This window comes from Schistocerca piceifrons, chromosome 3 (genome assembly GCF_021461385.2).
Source record: "Schistocerca piceifrons isolate TAMUIC-IGC-003096 chromosome 3, iqSchPice1.1, whole genome shotgun sequence".
Lineage (NCBI taxonomy): Eukaryota > Metazoa > Arthropoda > Insecta > Orthoptera > Acrididae > Schistocerca > Schistocerca piceifrons.
In genome coordinates this window covers 306,565,361-306,584,625 of record NC_060140.1, presented here as the reverse complement: position 1 = coordinate 306,584,625, position 19,265 = coordinate 306,565,361, and the positions used below count along the sequence as shown (strand labels likewise).

Sequence of the window (19,265 nt, the reverse complement as noted above, 5' to 3'; positions counted from 1 at the left end):
CACTTTTTAAGAAGCAAAAAGTGGGTGGTTCAGTACACAGTTTCCTCATAATGTGATATTTTGACCTGTTTCTACAACCAAGACAAGCAGCTGGTGAGAGCTGTTGTGGAAATAAACTCAATTTATGTGCGTTCTTAAATTTTTTATTTTCATGATTGTTTATTGCTGTTGACCATGCGTTAGTAAAAGTTCACAATGATTCTGAGTGAAGTTTGGCTGACCAGGTAGCTAGTAATAACTTTTCATGCACCATTATGGTCATGCAAAGTTAGGCATATGGTTTAATAAATTCTGTCTAATGACAAATAAAATGGGTTCAAGCTACTAAATTGTACAAACATAATTTTAAAAATTACCCACCTCAATCTTCTTTTTTCTTGCAACGATGACCCCCACTAACTGCTCCATGCCAAGTAAACGCTGTCTGTTTTTCCACTGCTGTTATGGCAAGACCCCTGAGCTGCTCATTGCTTATTGAAGATCTCTGTCCTTTGACTTGGAAAAGCTATGTACTGCAGATGCTACAGACACTGACATGCATAAAAGTATTCTTAACACAGTGGTTACATTTGGGAAAATATCTTAAATTCTTCTCAAAGAGGTACTGAAATACTTCTGAACATGTTGGCAGTTTGTGGGGGTATAGGGAACAACAGTTCAAATTCATGTATGAAAGAGAGAACATTGAGACCGTGAATTTGTCTTCTGACTGCATTTAGTCTCTCGGAGCACTTGCAAGATTTCTGTATCCTCTGTTGTGATCATATTTTTTTTGGTGCCAACTTCTTAATGCCACAAATAATACTGTACACTGAACACGTCACTGTAGCTAGTGAGTTGCTGAAACCTTTCATTCCAATACATAATAGTGGTGTCAGCCATAACCTAGAGTAGTACACTTAAGTGGTTTTCTTCCCCAGGAGTGGGTTTCTTCCTTACTTTTGTAACAGAACTGTCTTTTAACAGTGGCAGATCTGGATTCTGTTATTTCGGCAACATTTCCTAAAGTTGCAAGCAGTTCCTCTGCTCCTTACGTTGCTGTTTCAAAGTTATTGGCTCTGTGACACTAAAGCCTTTTCACAACTATTAGCTCCATATTCTTCAGTGACACTAAGTGTTGATTTTATTAAGTTTACTGTAGCAGTAATAGCACACCCTTTTGCTGAACTGCTTTATTGACTGTTGACATGGCAAATGACACACTGCCATACCACAGCTCACAAAGAAAACTTAAATTTTGTGATTTCTATAAAGAGACTAGATAAAAAGATTTTTCAATGCAACTGGTTTGGGAAATGGCATCTACTGCTATTAAAACCTTAGTCAATTGCTCTTGTGACCTAAATCAGTTGTACAGCCCAATATTATTGAATAATATTTATTTTTGAGTAATTCTTTGTTATACAATCTTACCAGAAATGGTGGTATTGATAACATTTAAGTGAGTAACCAATCCTCCAGGTTTAATCACATGAGTAGTATGATCATTTAATTTGCGATCAAACATGGCCATTACTTCTATGTGCCCTAAAAAGAGTCCGTTACTTGGTTTTCCATGTCATGGTCACATCTTAATGGGAGATATTTGGCAAAGATACATACTATAGAAAATAATCTTAACAAACCTGATCTCCACCTCTTTTCTTACTGATCAGTTTGGTCTCAAGTAGCCTGATCCATTAGTTTTGAGTGTTTAATTCTCTTTGAACACTCTTTCCATTTGCACATCTCAGTAATATGGTTGTGGGGCAGTTTGTTGTTAGAGAGCTAGCACTCAAATTGAACAACTTGCAACAGAAGCAATAAACCGTATCTTTAGTTCTAGAATATACTTGCCACATTCGCTTAACATTTTTGTCATTTGAGAGATGATAGAAGCAATGGAAAAAGCAAAACAATTCTTGTCATGCTATCGACAGGAAATTTTACATTTCTTTTAAGTAGTGTCTTGTGAATCTTCTTTAATTGTTCTTACCCTAAAATTATCTTTTATATCTTGCCAGGTTCCCAGATCGTTAAGATTGACGACTTGAAGGCCGTTGCCTTCCTTAGATGAATTTCTTTCCTCTTGGTGATTTTAACTTGCTCTGGTTTCTTCTGCAGTGACCTATCACAAGCTGTTTCTGCTAGTGGAACAGTTTCATCAGCCACTAGTTCTTGCTTGCACGAAACGTATTATTATTCAGCATTATCAACTGATGAAGATTTAGTAACACTACATTCTTTCACATCACACTGTACACTCGCAGAAACATTGTCGGTTCAGTTAAAAAACAGCTTTAATGAACCTTTTTGCCACAATTGCTCTTTTAGGATGTTACAGCTACCTTTTCGTTTTTGCACCTGACAAGTAATTGCGATACATTCTGCACTCTTGCATAAAACAAATGACAGGCTCCAATAGCAACACATATAGACCCACAGACTGTTTGTACGCCATGTGTTACTCAAAATGCACCCGACCCGTGGTTTAGCAGTGGAGATTCAAAACCACGTGCCAGTCACGAAGGTTTAGAGCTGTCGCCATGCCTATGTGTCTGTCTGCCTACACGTTACACTTTGTCTAGCATTGTAGACAAAAATGTGTACTGCACCAGTTAGCCACATCAGACATTTCTGATATTTCTACACAATCCAAAGGCAGACCGGAAGGGAAATAGGAATCTGTATTGTCATTCACCTGGAGAACAACTGCTGCGATATTCATCTAAGCTGTCCTGTTTTAATGAGAAGTAGAATCAACAATGGAGTTACACTTGACAGGGGAACTGGTGCGAATGCAGCCTATTAACATTAGAAATTTGAAGAAATCTCATTCCTTTTAGCAAAAAATGAAAGTATTCATCAAGTAGTACAAATTTTGATAAGCATCGTCTCCTTTACTCCAAAAGTATTCACACTCAACCTGAACTTTCCTATTATGAATGTCAAAATGAATTTACAAAATCTTTTTCCACTCATTTCGTCGAAAAGTAAGCATGGTTATAAAATTTGCTTTTAGCTTCTGGAGCAAAAGGATACTCTTGTCGATACAGCAATATAAAAAGGACTAAAAAACATACAGGTGATGTCCCCTCAAAAATATCTACAATTTGACACCCAAAACGTTTACGTCAGATTTGCAAGTGGATATATTTTGATAGAGGAGGACAGACAGAGGCTATTGTACAAAAAGCACAAGAAGCCAGCGTGGCGGTTATTTTACAAAATCTTGGTTGAAACTGCCTATAATATTATGACTTGTAGCTGTTAAAAGATGGGCAGTCCATGTCACATAGTGAATTTTCTGCCATTTTTAAAGACACATTTAAAAATCTAATCAATAATATAATCTTGTTCATTATGAAAAGTTGAAGTATACAAAAGCAGTCATTTATAAGTTATGGTAACTTTCCATAGAAGTTATCCAAAGTGGGCATTTCAGCATGCCTGTAGCTGGTGCGAACTTGGGACCCCTATCTATGAGATGCTGTAGAAATGAAACCAAAGCAGATATCAAGCTAAAATGTTGTACATATCCATTCAAGGCAATGTGGAGCTTTCATTTCATTGGATTTGGAAATGATCGAATGTGGCCCCTGTTCCACTTGACATGGACTGAGCGAGGTGGTCCAGCAGTTAGCACACTGGACTCTCATTTGGGAGGATGTTGGTTCAATCCCATGTCCGGCCATCCTGATTTAGGTTTTCCGTGATTTCCCTAAATCGCTCCAGGCAAATGCCGGGTTGGTTCCTTTGAAAGGGCATGGCTGACTTCCTTCCCCAATCCGATGACCTCGTTGTTTGGTCTCTTCTCCCAAACAACTGAACCCCAACCCCTAACTTGACATGGAATGACCCTTCTCTAATTTTCTCTCTAACTGTTCATCATGGTTTTCTCCATCTGCTCTTGAAAGCATTTGAGCATTTGCTTCATTATTTGCTTGGCATTCAGTGATGTATCCTCCAAAATGAAATTTTATTCCCTGTCTGAATGATGGGTGCTGCTTGTGTCTGCAAGCTAATCTCCACTTGCATTTTCAGTGGTTGCTTTGCCAACTTCATCTTCATTTCAGTGGCTGCCTCAGCAACTTCTTCAACAAATACACTATGTCTATGCAATGAAATCTATTTCTCCCATTCTGAAAGCTTCTCTACTCTTACTTCACACGTTGTTCTTAATGAAATCACATGCCCAAACAAATAACAACCCTCCTTAAGGCACTTATATATAATCATTATGAAAAGAAAGGAAATCAACACATAAATATATATACAAAGATATCAATGCAAGAATACATGTTAAAAATTATTGCTAATAGTCCCTGGAAAAAATTTTGAAATTTAGTTTCACGGGACTTCCTGTAATGCAATTTGTAACATCAAACAATAAATTAATGAAAACAGTCTTCAGTACCCAGAGATTTATGTTCAAAGGTAAGAGACAGTTGTGTTGTATGTTATCCGGGGACCTAGGAATGACAAAGGCTCCGTCCCCGCTGTAGCCACAATAGTCCACAACTCCACGACGACTACTGCAGTCCACTTCACCCCTCTGCCGCCCCACACCGAACCCAGGGTTATTGTGCGGCTCAGCCCCTGTTGCCCCCCCCCCCCCCCCCCCCTCTCCCCAGGGAACATCTCACACCAGTTGAGTGTAACCCTTGTGTTTGCGTGGTAGAGTAATGGTGGTGTACATGTACATGGAGAACTTGTTTGCGCAGCAATCGCTGACATAGTGTAGCTTAGGCGGAATAAGAGGAACCAGCCCGCATTCGCCGAGGCAGATGGAAAACTGCCTAAAAACCGTCCACAGACTGGCCGGCTCACTGGACCTCGACAAAAGTCCACTGGGCCAATTCATATCAGGGACCAGGCGCTCCTTCCCACAACAGAAAGCCATGCGTTAGACCGCTCGGCTAACCAGGTGGGCTTAAGAGACAGTTACTTCAATTCTACGTAACTGCTGGAGGAATTGCACTCCTCAGTGATTTTACTTGATGTTTACTTTTCCTCCATCCTCTTATCATTTTCTCCAATTGGTATCTGAGTGAACAGCGCAGAACCTGCCATTGCTCTATGTTAATAATAGATGCAGAGTTTACCAGATTTTAACTACTGTACTGATATGCCAGGAGTATAGGCACTGATGTGCTAATTTTGTTGAACACAGTTACTGAAAGATACAGAGAAAATATAAGATAAAATAATGTTTCTTCAATATTATTATTTAATGACCTTCTTGAATGCACTCACTGCTTTTTTAATCTGTTTAAGGTCAGTTGTTATAATTATGTTGTGGCTGCTCATGTATGTTCCCAGAGGTGTAGACATAAACGAAGGTGTATAATCATAAAATACATATCTCTAAGAAATCGTTAAATTCTAATTTTTGTTGAGAGAACCACTGACTCGGTCTTCGATGATTTAGATATTAATTCTCAGCTACCTGAATCAAATTAATGTTATCACTGAATAATATCAAATATTATTATAAGAAATATAAATTGCATACATATAATGTATTTTGAAACTTTTATACACAGATGCTACAAACTACTGCAACTCACCATTCCTGCACTGTGTGACATCACATTCCTGCTTCTTCTCTACAGCTCACCAAGTTCATTGTCCAGTCTACTGCCTCTCTTGAAGAATCCTTGTAATTGGTTGTCTCTTATAAATTTGGCTTGTGTGGGAAATAACGACGGTTTTCCAGGAGTGTGAGAACTCCTATAAACCATATAATTACATACTTTTAAAGTTTATTACACACATGTTATTAACATCTATAGAAAAGCATCAGCATAGTATTGGAAATGTTGGCATGTGTGATACACTGCTGGTTTGAACAGAAGACTCATAGTAATTCTATCCACGAAAAACTCACAGTTGTAACAGAAATTTAAATCGTTTTTAGTTTCGTGGGCAGGAATGAGATTTAACGCCATTGCCAAGTACCAGGAGTACAAGACACTTCACTTTCTTCAGTCCTCCAAGCATATATGAGAAGTCAAAGCTATCAAGTGTCCACTAAAAATACACTTTACCGTTTCTTCTGGGGAATTGTGGCCCAAGTATGTTCTGATAGGCCAGCACTTTATAAGTGCTCACTGAGCAGTTCCTTAACCCCCCCACATGCGCGCAAAAACACACACACACACACACACACACACACACACACACACACACACACACATACGTACGTTCTGTCTAATTTTGTGTATTTACCTACATTAAATTCTGTTCTTCGTCTTTGTCTGTCAGATTTTTGTGAGCTACTGTTTTTTTCTTCTAAATATCAGTTTTAGTTATTGGTATATCACTCCTAATTATCTCTGTTCTGTGATTTTCTGAGACAGTATTTGGTGCACAGCCTTTCCTAGCTGCTCCGTGGGAGGACTACTTCATTTCCTTGTTGCTTGCAGAAACCCACTTGCACCGGTGTTCTGGCCTTCAGGGTGGTCATTTATGAGAATCTACTACTTCTTTGAGCTCCAAATGGCAGCTCTAGCCACTCGCGGCACTCTCCTGTGTCTCCCCCCCCCCCCCCCCACTCCTCCTCCTCCCTCCCTGCCCAGAAAAGCCCTACACACACAATCCAAGTGCCTAGTTTATGTAATGTATTTTAATAACTTGTTGGGAGGATTGTATCATTACACCCAGCACTAATAACTCCATCCACATCATTCTTACTTTTCCTCAGGTTAAAAGTAATTACTCTCAAATTGAAAATAATTGTGCGCTGTTTATACTTGTCACTGCTTCATACTACAGACAGAGGCTATTTGGGGCCACTATAGATAACTCTTCCAGTCCTTGCTTCTGCTAAGAGATTTCAGTGCACCTAACAAGCTGTGGGGCTTTGCCAGCACGTGCCTGTAGAATTAAATTATGGAGAGCTCATCATAGAGCCATTTTTCTTACAAACTAAAAACTGGGTGACAGCACAGAACTCTGCTTTTCTCAGTCACTGACCTCTTCTTACCTGCTGCTCTTAATAGCACTCTGCATCCTTAAAAAAAAAAATCTTGATTGGGTTGATAGACAGACTGATCTGCAGCACAAGCCATAGCATTGGTTAGGTTGCAAAATGCCAGTTTGTGTGTTGATGAAGCCAAGAAGTTCGAATATGAATCAGAGGTTGTGGTAATAGACTGATGTGTTGAGTACAGTGATATCTATGACTACTTTATATTCAAAAAAACTTCTTTATAAATAACTAAAAATGAAAAGCAGCATTACGCAGTAGACAAAACTGCAGTGAATATTCTGGACATTTGTCTTAAATCAGCTATGGAAAAGTTATAGAAGTGTGTGTGTGTGTGTGTGTGTGTGTGTGTGTGTGTGTGTGTGGGGGGGGGGGGGGTTACTGTGTAACTGTTTCCAAATATTGTAATTACTTTTTTGGAATTAGAACTCCCTAATGTGAATTCATGTACCTGAAATGGTAATGCCTAAAAGAAATCTGTCCAAATGGATGCATAGCAGTATACTCAACATCTACAGCCAGCCAGCTTTCTGTGTTTTGATCAGTATAACATTGTCCAGAACAAAGGGATTAACTTTCTCAGTGATTTGTCTATGAAATCTTATTAAGTCTTTTGAAATACATAACAGCTTTACACTGTAGTCTTACTGTACTTAAATGAGAAGTGTCTAATGGGAACCATGTGTCCTGGACACTTATTACGGATGCAGGAACTAAGTGAATTCATTGTTTTAAAACTTTGAGAGTAGCTACTTGAGCTTTCATGCATCTTTCGGCTTTACAGAGTGATTGTATTATGTCACCTGTCTACCTGGTATAAGGATGGAAAGGATAGTAGGACCGCTAAATAAGGACTTTCATGAATCACATTTTTGATAGCTTCGCATGTCTCTTAATAAAACCTGTGTCCATTACTTCTATCATCATGTGATTTAGACCAAAAAGTAATTTCTGGTCTCTTTGTGTGCTATCTGAAAGATACTTGATCTTTTTGCTATAGTAACCTTAACAAAGCAGATGTAGAATAGTTAAAAGTGTGTGTGCATGTGGGTGTCAGCATGCATTTTTTTAATACCCTTGTTTTAACTTCCTCTTTCTATAGGATAAATACAAACGTGCACTTGCTGATGGAGAGAATCTCAGGAGAAGAATGATGAAGCAGATAGAAGATGCAAAATTGTTTGGCATCCAGAGCTTCTGTAAAGACTTACTTGAGGTATGTTTAGAGTGTTTGTGTTTCAAAACGCTGTTCAGTGCCTTGTATCTTTTTGATCTGCAGCTTCAGTAATGACAAATAATGTGTGGGATGCTGTTGCTTGTATACTGCATATTTTGTCAAGTTGTAGGTAAAAGAGATTTATGGAAAGGATAGTTCGCTATGCACAGCTGTCAGTTGGGCCACAGTGGCCGGAGATGGTGTGTGTGTGTGTGTGTGTGTGTGTGTGTGTGTGTGTGTGTGTGTGTGTGTGTATTTCTGAAGAAGGGCTTTTGGCCAAAAGCTTAGATGTTCAGCAGTCTTCTCATTATGCCTGTGTGTGACTCAACATCTCCTCTATGTGGTGAGTAGCAGTCTATCCTTTTCATAATACTGCTGTTATTCCATCCAGGACTTTCCATTGTTTAGATACTCACAGGTGGAGATAAGTAATGAAAACAACTTGCGATTATTTCAGAACTATTCAGAATATGCTCAATTAACTGTTTATGTGTAGTATCTGGCAAACAAACCTGACATAATTAAGTTGGCTGACACAATGACTTACATGTAATGGTAATTAGATAGATGAATACTAATATGTGATGTCCCTGGTAAAAGTTAAGAGTGAATACTTGCTGTTCGGTGTTTCGTGAAGCAGTGTTGATAGCACACATTGAGAGGTATGGTGCGTATCCACAAGGTATGTCCACAGCTGGTTTTAAATTACCAGTAAGACAATAGAAGTTATCTGATATCGTACTTACCGATGAATTGCTACTATGGTATCTTGTCTCATGATTGAAGTATGACCTAATGATATGCATTGTTTTTTTTTTTTTTTTTTTTTTTTTTTTTTTTTTTTTTTTTTTTTTTTTTTTTTTTTTTTTTTTAATGGCAGTAAGCAGCTTGATTTTTGTCGTCCAAGTTAAGAGTTTAACTTACCAAATCAAATCATGCACCACTGTAGTTGCAAAATAAAAAATTAGTTGCTGTTCATGTGATTGACACATTCTACTTCCATTCACTAGTATTCTGATTGACTAATTCCTTCATGTGTCGTTCTTACGGGTGCTTAGGATATGCTACTATCAATTAGAACTGCAAAGCACTGAAGGTATAGCAAAAAATAAGGTGAATTTTTTACACATTTGAAAGATTATGAGATGATGTAGTAAATTAAAAATCTGAATGATTGTAAAGTAGTGTTGTGTATTTAAAACCAGTATTTGGTGAAGCTGCCAGAAGCCTTAATAATAGTTAATAACAGCCTCTTGACACTGCAGTTTTGGGTTGCTTACCTCAGTCTAAAGTTTGGTAATATTAACTACTGGATGACCCATGAGTGAGGTGCTGACTGTCAAAGTTGGGCAACATTTCAGGCTAATGAAATAGGAAAGGAACTATTGCTACTTGTCTAACTTAAAAAAGATTTCAAAAAGTCTGTACAACACTTGACAGAGCTTTGTTCTGTTGCACTGCAGCTTCAGTAGTGTACTGAACAAAGTGTACCACATTTATTTGTAAATCTTTGGTGATGGAGAGTTCTTGTTGAGAGTACCCATGGTCAGAAACACGCAAGGATATCTACAGCATTCTGTCTAATCATAGTGGGCTTCAATTTGGTATGGTGCTGTATATGGTACTGTAAAAGTGACTCACATGTGTGTGACAGTTCTGAATTGTTTGAGCACTGATTTTATTTAGTAATGTAGTCTGTATGTTCGTACACTGATGGTGATGGAAAGATGTTCCAGTCTGCCATTAATATCTTAGTAGACATGAGGGAATATCAATTTGGATTCTGGAGAAATAACCCAGCAACTTCCTTAGAAGATAGACTAAGTAAAGACAAATCTATGTTTATAGCATTCATAAATTTAGAAAAGTCTTTTGATGATGATGATGATGATGATGATGATGATGATGATGATGATGACTGAAATACACTCTGAAATTGTGAAGTTAGCTGGGATAACATACTCAGAGTGGAAGGTTATGTGCAACTTCTACAGAAACTAGATTGCAGTTATCAGTTGAAGTACATTAAAGGAAAGGAGTAGTGAGAGGAGGCTGTAGCCTGTCTGCACATTGAGCAACCAGTATAGGACATTGAGGTAGCAGTAAAGGAAACGGAGAAATTTCAAAAGGGAATTAAAGTTCATGTAGAAAAAATAAACCTTTGGGGTTTCAATGATGATGTAACTCTGTCAGATGGCAAAGGACTTGAAAGATCTGTTGAACAGAACACCACCCTCTTGGAAAGAGGGTTGTACGATCAACAAAAGTGAGACAAGGGTAATGGAATATAATTGAATTAAATCAAGTGAAGTTGAGGGAATTAGAGTAGTAAATGACACGCAAAAAGTAGTAACACGTTAAAAGTAGTAGAGGAGATTGTTATTTGCAAGGAGATGTGTTCTTTCGGTGGCAGTTAAAGTAACAATGGCTGAAGTCAACAAGATATAAATTGCAGACAAGCAATAGCAAAACACATATTTCTGGAAAAAAGAAATTTGTTAACATTGAATGTAAATTAAAATGTTAGAAATTATTTTTGAAGGTATTTGTCTGGAGTGTAACCTTGTACAAAAGTGAAAAAGTGGATGATAAACAGATCAGTCAAGAAGAGGATTGAAGCTTTTGAAACTTCTGCTTAGGGTACAACTCATTTGAAGCAAAGGTTACATTCTGTAATTCAAATTATGAACATTTTTATTGACTTGTGAAGTTTGATAACGTTTGTGTTGTTTCTTTTCGGTGTAAAATTTCATTAACAGTACTATAGATACCTTAAATCACTGTGACTCAGTAAGTGGTCAACTGTTTAATTATAGTTTGTGATAAATGGCTCAACTTCAAATATAACACCCTGCAGATTTACATTTTTATTGAGTACACTATTAAGTATTACTTTTTTCATAAAATGTTTATGTATACTCTTTCCAATATCGACAGTTTCTACAGCCCTTGTAACAAAATGAAAATGAACCGTAAAGCATTAAGTAGACAAAGGAAAAGGACTTGCATGAATCAGAAATAAAGTACCATACATATAATCAGTATGTGCTTCATTCATGAAAGACTGATTAGCTGGGAGACACACATGCAGAAGTATACCTGTGTTTCTCAATCTCGAGGGATCCATTGTCTCCCGGGAACATAAGCTGTATCTGCACAACATTACAAGATCTCTCCTAGCTGTTATTCCATCATAAAGGTATTAAAGAGGTCTTGTTCTTATGATTTGGTAAATTAATATAAATTCTGTGCTTAGATACCGTTCGTGCCGTCAGTTGACCTAATGAAAAGAAGTTGTGTACAAGCTAGCGCATACTTTGTATGTGCGGTGTTTATGTTGTTGTGGTCTTCAGTCCTGAGACTGGTTTGATGCAGCTCTCCATGCTACTCTATCCTGTGCAAGCTTCTTCATCTCCCAGTACCTACTGCAACCTACATCCTTCTGAATCTGCTTAGTGTATTGATCTCTTGGTCTCCCTCTACGATTTTTACCCTCCACGCTGCCCTCCAGTGCTAAATTTGTGATCCCTTGATGCCTCAAAACATGTCCTACCAACCGATCCCTTCTTCTAGTCAAGTTGTGCCACAAACTTCTCTTCTCCCCAATCCTATTCAATACCTCCTCATTAGTTACGTGATCTACCCACCTTATCTTCAGCATTCATTGTAGCACCACATTTCGAAAGCTTCTATTCTCTTCTTGTCCAAACTGGTTATCGTCCATGTTTCACTTCCATACATGGCTACACTCCATACAAATACTTTCAGAAACGACTTCCTGACACTTAAATCTATACTCGATGTTCTTCAGAAACGATTTCCTTGCCATTGCCAGTCTACATTTTATGTCCTCTCTAGTTCGACCATCATCAGTTATTTTACTCCCTAAATAGCAAAACTCCTTTACAACTTTAAGTGTCTCATTTCCTAATCTAATCCCCTCAGCACCACCCGATTTAATTTGACTACATTCCATTATCCTTGTTTTGCTTTTGTTGATTACATCCTCCTTTCATGACACTGCCCATTCTGTTCCGCTGCTCTTCCAAATCCTTTGCTGTCTCTGACAGAATTACAATGTCATTGGCAAACCTCAAGGTTTTTGTTTCTTCTCCATGGATTTTAATACCTACTCCAAATTTTTCTTTTGTTTTCTTCACTGCTTGCTCAATATACTGATTGAATAACATTGGGGAGAGGCTACAACCCTGTCTCACTCCTTTCCCAACCACTGCTTCCCTTTCATGCCCCTCGACTCTTATAACTGCCATCTGGTTTCTGCACAAATTGTAAATAGCCTTTCGCTCCCTGTATTTTACCCCTGCCACCTTCAGAATTTGAAAGAGAGTATTCCAGTTAACGTTGTCAAAAGCTTTCTCTAAGTACAAATGCTAGAAACGTAGGTTTGCCTTATCTTAATCTTTCTTCTAAGATAAGTCGTAAGGTTAGTATTGCCTCACGTGTTCCAACATTTCTACGGAATCCAAACTGATCTTCCCCGAGGTCCGCTTCTACCAGTTTTTCCATTCGTCTGTAATGTTTATGAATCATATTTTTTGAGGAGGAGATTGGCACCAGTCCAGCATTTGCTGAAACAGATATGGAAAATCACTTAAAAATCAATCTCAAGCTGCCTGATGTACTTGACAAACAGTTGTTAATCTGCCATGTGAATTTGATCCTGAGCTGGTCTGCCTCCCTGTCGTGCATGCTGCGTGTGTAGCTGTACTAGCAGATCTCCTGAAAACTATATTGTCAAAATACTTATGCATTTGAGTCATCTGTTCTTTGTGGCCGTAAATATATTGCGTATAGACACAAGTGCTCATACTAAAAATAATTCGCTGGTATGAAAACATGCTGCATTTGCTTTTTAAGTTTCAAATACACCAGGTCTATTTCACATAAAGCGTTTGTGCTTTGTTAGTAATGACCTTTGCCCATCAGATTGTTTGCTTCCTGACATTATAAGGTGTACTCGTTCTGTTGAAGTTAAGTCATTATGTATTTCTCAGATATCTTTTCCGTCTTGCTCATGGGACAATGATATGTGTAGAGACTGTGTTTGAAGTTTTGACCATGAAAGCATCGATTTTGACCAGTGATAATTGTTGGATGAATTTGTTGGATTAAACAACTATAAATGGAAATTGTGTATGAAATTTCTCATGTATGAGCATTTTTAATTCTTGCAGGTTGCTGATGTGTTGGGAAAGGCAACAGAAAGTGTACCAAAGGAAGAAATTAAAGACACAAATCCTCATCTGAAGAGTTTATACGAAGGTCTTAAAATGACAGAAGTTCAGTTACACAAGGTGTGTGTATATATTTAACTTTCTACATAGTTGCAGAGCAGTTTTTCTACCTGGGATTCTTTGTGCTGAGAAAAACTGGTAGAGTGGAAAAATGACTTTTTAATTGATTCAACTATATGGAAATCAACAGTACATTACAGCAAACTGAGTTTTATAGTTGAAAAAATTAGAATTCCTTGGGAGACCAGTTGAGTGCGAGGGGAACAGGGAAGGAAATGACTGGTAGTGGTACAGGGTACCCTCTGCCATGCAATGTAGATGTACAAATGTTGGAAGTCAAGGAATGATGAAATGGAATATCAGTGACACGTTAGTGGTGGTAGCTAAATAAAATATTGTACAGGAGCACTGAAAACAAGAAACTGAAAAATGAATTTGTTCATTGCTGTCATTTTGCCGCAACTGTTATGTATTTTTTTTCCAAAATAAAAGCAGCCATCAGCTACACAAATGTAATATTTTATTGCACTTAACTGGCTTTGACAGATTAATGTATTGTATTCAGAAGTTCAGTACTGGCTTATAATATGGATAAGCAGAGGTCAATTGTCTGATACTCATTTGAAGTCTACTTATCCATGCTATAAGCCAGTATTGAGCTTCTGAAGATTACAGTTTAATCTGTTGAAACCAGTTAAATACAATAAAATGTTCCAACTGTGCAGGTATTGTCTGACTTTATTTTGGAAAAAAAACTAGAAAATGTGATCCATGAACTGGATACCTAAAGAGGCAAAGAGAAGAAAAAATATACACAGTATAACCCCAATTTTATTTTTGCAGTGTTTACATTTCTCCCGTTTTTTACAACACTTTTTAATTGGTTAGTTGCTTCAAATTCTCTTTGTTCAGAATGATAAAATCCACCCACTTTTAGGTTATCATGATTGTAAATTTCTCACAGTTTACAATTAATGAAACAATGTTAAGGGGAGGAGAGAAAAAAGTGTAATTGAGACATAACAATATTGACAAGTCATTGACTTTCCAGTGGGGTTTGCAAATGTTATGCAGCAAAATTAATTGTGATCTGGACACTCTGACATCGAAATGGTAGAAGTTGTTTCAAAAATTGGAAGTATTCGCACTGCAAATACTTTGTCTCCCTACATGAACCATTTAACAAAACTGTATGTAGCTTAGTGATTGTGTTATCAAATGAAGTGAAGTGTCAGTTTGGGCTAAAGCTCAGTATTAGTCTGAATTGAGGGAAAGTTGGCAACAATAAACAAAAGCTATGGCAGTGCCTCTTCTGGATGATATACAGACTACCTCCAAAACTCTTACAAAAATAAATACATTGGAATTGTTGGAATATTATTTCAGGTGGGGGACGGGAGAAGTTGACCTTCATTTTTTGATTTGCAGAGAGATATTATGACATGGTGTATGGCATATGGTGTGTGTTTTTGTTTTTAAATTGTGGTGTGTGTTTTTGTTTTTAAGTTGTAACTATTTCTAGAATGATGGTTAGGTAGGGAGCTCAGAGCAAAGCCTAAATAAATTTTGATACAGTCATAACTGTTGCACACATTCGGCACTTTTTTAGAAATACCTCTTAATTTCTGAGGTCTTACGATGGAACCTGACAGCCCAATTAAATTTTCACTGTACATTCCACATGAAATTAACTCCTACAGATTTACAAGTGTAATACCATTGTGTATCTACATATGTATGAACAGTCAATGTTTTGGTAACTACTGGAACATATTCCTGCCATTGGGTCTGCTATGTTATGTAATCAGTTAACATCACCACTTGCCAATTGCTGTTCTGTATTTCACATCTTTTTCTTAAAAACTTTCTTAGTGTATGATATAGTAAGTACACCCAGGTCTCACATTTCTTTCAGTCTTCTGCTCATTTTTTATATAGTCATCAACACTTTCAAATGTTTTTACGGCGTAGAAAGCCGTATGGGAAAAAATAAATAGAAATTATTGAAAAAACTGTAATTCTATATTAGTCCCCTGAAAAGAATATAAAAGGTCTTGCACTGTAGCGGAAAAGAGGTAGGTGGTTATTTGAAGTAGAATTTTAAGCATTATGTTGAAGTTAGGTGGCTGTTAGAAATGACCACCATTTTGCAGAGAAAGTTCTTGTTTGATAAATCGGAGTGCACTATTACCAGGCGGAAGAATCCATATTACTTACACTATCTGATAAAAAATACCTGGCCACCTATTAATGGACAGTAATATGAGGTGTGTTCACCCTTTGTGTTTGTAGTGACTTGAACTCTATTTGAGGTGCTTTCAATGGGGTGTCTGAATGTCTATGAAGGAATGGCAGCCTATCATTCCTCAAAAACCAGCTGTAGAAGGTAGTGATGTCGGACGCTGGGGTTTGTAGTGAAGTCGAGATTCTAACTCATCCCAAAGGTGTTCCATCAGGTTTGAGTCAGAACTGGGCAGGCCAGTCCATTTAAAGAACATTATTGCCCACGAACCATTGTCCCACAAATGCTGCATTATGTCAGGGTGGATAATTGTGCTAATACAATTAATCATCATCTCCGATCTGGTCCTCTACTATATGCAGTACACAGTTCTATAAAATGTGTTCGTATCCTTTGGCATTTAACGTTTTCTTAGTATAGCAAGGGAATCACATCGAAATGACAAACATCCCTATGCAGTAATGTCACCACCTGTTTCCTTCACTGTTGGCACTACACATTACAGCAGGTAACATTCAACAGGTGTTTGCCAAACCCAAACACTTCTATCAGGTCGCCACAGGGTGTAGGATGATTCGTCATTCCAAATCACTCATTTCCTGTCATCCACCACATTGAGCTTTGATTAGCATGGCTACAAAAATGTGTGGCTTATGAGGAGCTAATCGACCATTGTTTTCCATTCATTTTAACTCCTTGTGCACATTTCCTATGCCAGCTGGACTGCTGGTAGCACTTAGGAACTTGTGAGTCATCATCCTGATTCATGAGATTTTTTACAACCACCCTCTGGAGTACTTGACAGTTCCCTTTCCCAGTATATGAAATCCGCTGGGTCTCGGTTTAGCTGTGGTTGTTACTTTGCATTTCTTCTTCACACACGTCACCAACAGTCAATTTTGGTACCTTCAGAAGGTTTGAAATGCTTATGATGGATTTATCAGGTGACATTCAATGACTAGTTCATATTCGCAATCACTTAGTTCTGACTGACCCTTTCTACTGTTCCTGCTTCTTTGCTGACAACCAGTCCTCTCCGCCTTCGCCTTCATATGGTGGCAGGTCTGCCTTTTATGACATCTGGTGGTCAGTTCTGTCTTGCATAGGGATGGGTTGGATACTTTTGGTCAGATAGTGTACATGGTAAAACAAATACTATGATCTCTCTTGCAGAACACGATACCCTATTGCAAAATAATGGCAGATACATAGGGTGCCAGCCACATGACTGTTGCAGTTGGGCCTGTGCTCTGAGTGCTTCCAAAGATCCAGAAATTTGCTTCTATCTAGTTCCTCACCAACTCTGTTACCTTTATCACTTGGTTCTGCCACACTTGATGGGCTTTGCTATTTCTGCTTGTGTTAAATTTTCTCTAGTACCTGGCTCAAGTGTGGGCTCTACGATTCTTCCTAAAAAAAAAAAAAAAAAAAAAAAAAAACATGTTCATTGATACCTCTCTCTATTCCAAATGAATTAATCTCATTTTACGAAAGCTAATAACATTGTTGCTTTTCTGCATATAACTGTGAATCTGAGATACTACCTCTTAACTATAGATTTCTTTTTTATCTTTATTTGGTTTCAATTCTGTTGTGGCATGTTCTTTGCATTATAAATCTTTCATAATTCTAGGTTTTTAAGAGACATGGCCTGGAACCAATAAATCCACTAAATGAGAAATTTGATCCAAATCTGCATGAAGCCTTGTTTGAACAGGTAAGTGTTGTACTTACTCATCTGTGTTAGTATGATGTAATGGTTTGTGTCAGTTCTGTTATACTGCTTTAATTCTTAAGGGCAAAAGGAAAAACTGACAATAAGGGGAAAAAGGCTATTGATGCTTTGGCTCTACCAGACAAGGATCTGGGAACAGCCTGAATCCAACTGTACCAACTGCTGGAACATCTTAAAAGTGGAAAGTGTAACATTTTTCAATATGAAAATTGGGTGATATGGTCTCAAAAGCTTGTTTTTGGCAAAATAGGATTAACAATGTGAACATTGGACTTATGGTAGAGTAATATCACTAACAGAGTACTTTTTTCAGTGAGACTTCAATGTGTTGTACAGCAAAGAAATACAATAGAAGTGATGTCATAAATGATAAAATTTGATTGTAGGAGTGCAGAATTGTACTATGGTTAAAGCTATAGAAGTGCTGTGATCAGAGAGTTCTAAAGTATGCATAATGTGCAATAAGTGAGGAGTGGGTGGTACATACCAAAAATATGTGCAGCTGACTGGTAAACACAGTGATTTGTGCTGCCAGACCTCCACAGCAATAAGCTTCGACATATGGAGGTCACTCAGAACCTAGGCAGTATGTAGAAAAAGGCAGCCAAAGGTAATGGAAAAATATCAGGACATATTACATACTCCTGATGTACTGATGGTGGAACAGTGACCAATAGACTACTGAAAAATTGTCTGTAGTCACAATTTATTTATGTTCACTACAGAGTAGCAATTTTGATATACAGTACCATCTTCAAGGCCATCCCCTTACACAGTCATCACTCATGCATCCCAAATAGATGTGTAGGTATTTGACACAACTACTTGTGGTGCAAGAGTGATGACTGCAAGTCAGGGGTTGGCCTGAGGATGATACTGTGTACAAAACTGGTTGCCAGTAGGCAAAATAAATAAACTGGGACTATAGATTAAAACATACTTCTTTGTATTAGAGAGTGTGTGAAGTCAAAGATAATACATGTGTAAGAACTGTTTGGAGATGATAGAAAGGAGAAGCAGGTGGATGTAGACGAAAAAGATGGCAATAATACAAATCAAATGTAATCGGGGGGGGGGGGGGGGGGGATGGTGGTGGTGGTTATGTGCGCAGAGTCAGTCACTTCTGGAGAAAATGGCTAGGGGAGGAAAATTAGAATAGGTTATATAGATTGAAGCACCAAAGGAAGTGGTATAGGCATGCATATTAAAATAGAGATATGTAAGCCGGCAGAATACGGCGCTGTGGTTGGCAATGCCTTTATAAGACAGCAAGCGTCTAGTGCAATTGTTGGATCGGTTACTGCTGCTACAATGGCAAGTTGTCAAGATTTAAGTGAGTTTGAATGTGGTGTTACAGTCTGCGCACAAGCAGTAGGACACAGCATCTCCGAGGTAGCGATGAAGTGTGGATTTTCCCCATTTCATGAGTGCACCATGAATATCAGGAGCCTGTTAAAACATAAAATCTCTGACATCGCTTTGGCCGGAAAAAGATGCTGCAACAACAGGACCGATGACGACTGAAGAGGATCGTTCAGTGTGTCAGAAGTGCAACCCTCCGGAAAACTGCGCAGATTTCAATGCTGGGCCATCAACAAGTGACAGCATACAGACCTTTTAATGAAACATAATCAGTTTGGGCTTTCAGAGTTGAAGGCCCACTTATGTGCCTTTGATGACTGCATGGCACATAGCTTTATGCCTTGCCTGGGCCTATCCACACCGGCATTGGACTGTTGGTGAGTGGATACATGTTGCCTGGTCAGACACGTCTTGTTTCAGATTGTATCAATCTGGTGGACGTGTATGGAGACAACCTCATGAACCCATGGAACCTGCATGTCAGC

At 38.1% G+C, this 19,265-nt stretch overlaps 1 protein-coding gene across 1 annotated transcript in view; it reads left to right on the top strand.

Moving 5' to 3' along the window:
* LOC124788341 (grpE protein homolog, mitochondrial) overlaps positions 1-19,265 on the top strand; it is a 52,951-nt gene that overhangs the window by 19,809 nt on the left and 13,877 nt on the right. Inside the window, exons 3-5 of the mRNA XM_047255601.1 lie at positions 8,073-8,186; positions 13,382-13,501; positions 17,317-17,400. Of these exons, the coding sequence (XP_047111557.1) occupies positions 8,073-8,186; positions 13,382-13,501; positions 17,317-17,400 (318 nt within the window). The remainder of the gene's footprint in view (positions 1-8,072; positions 8,187-13,381; positions 13,502-17,316; positions 17,401-19,265) is intronic.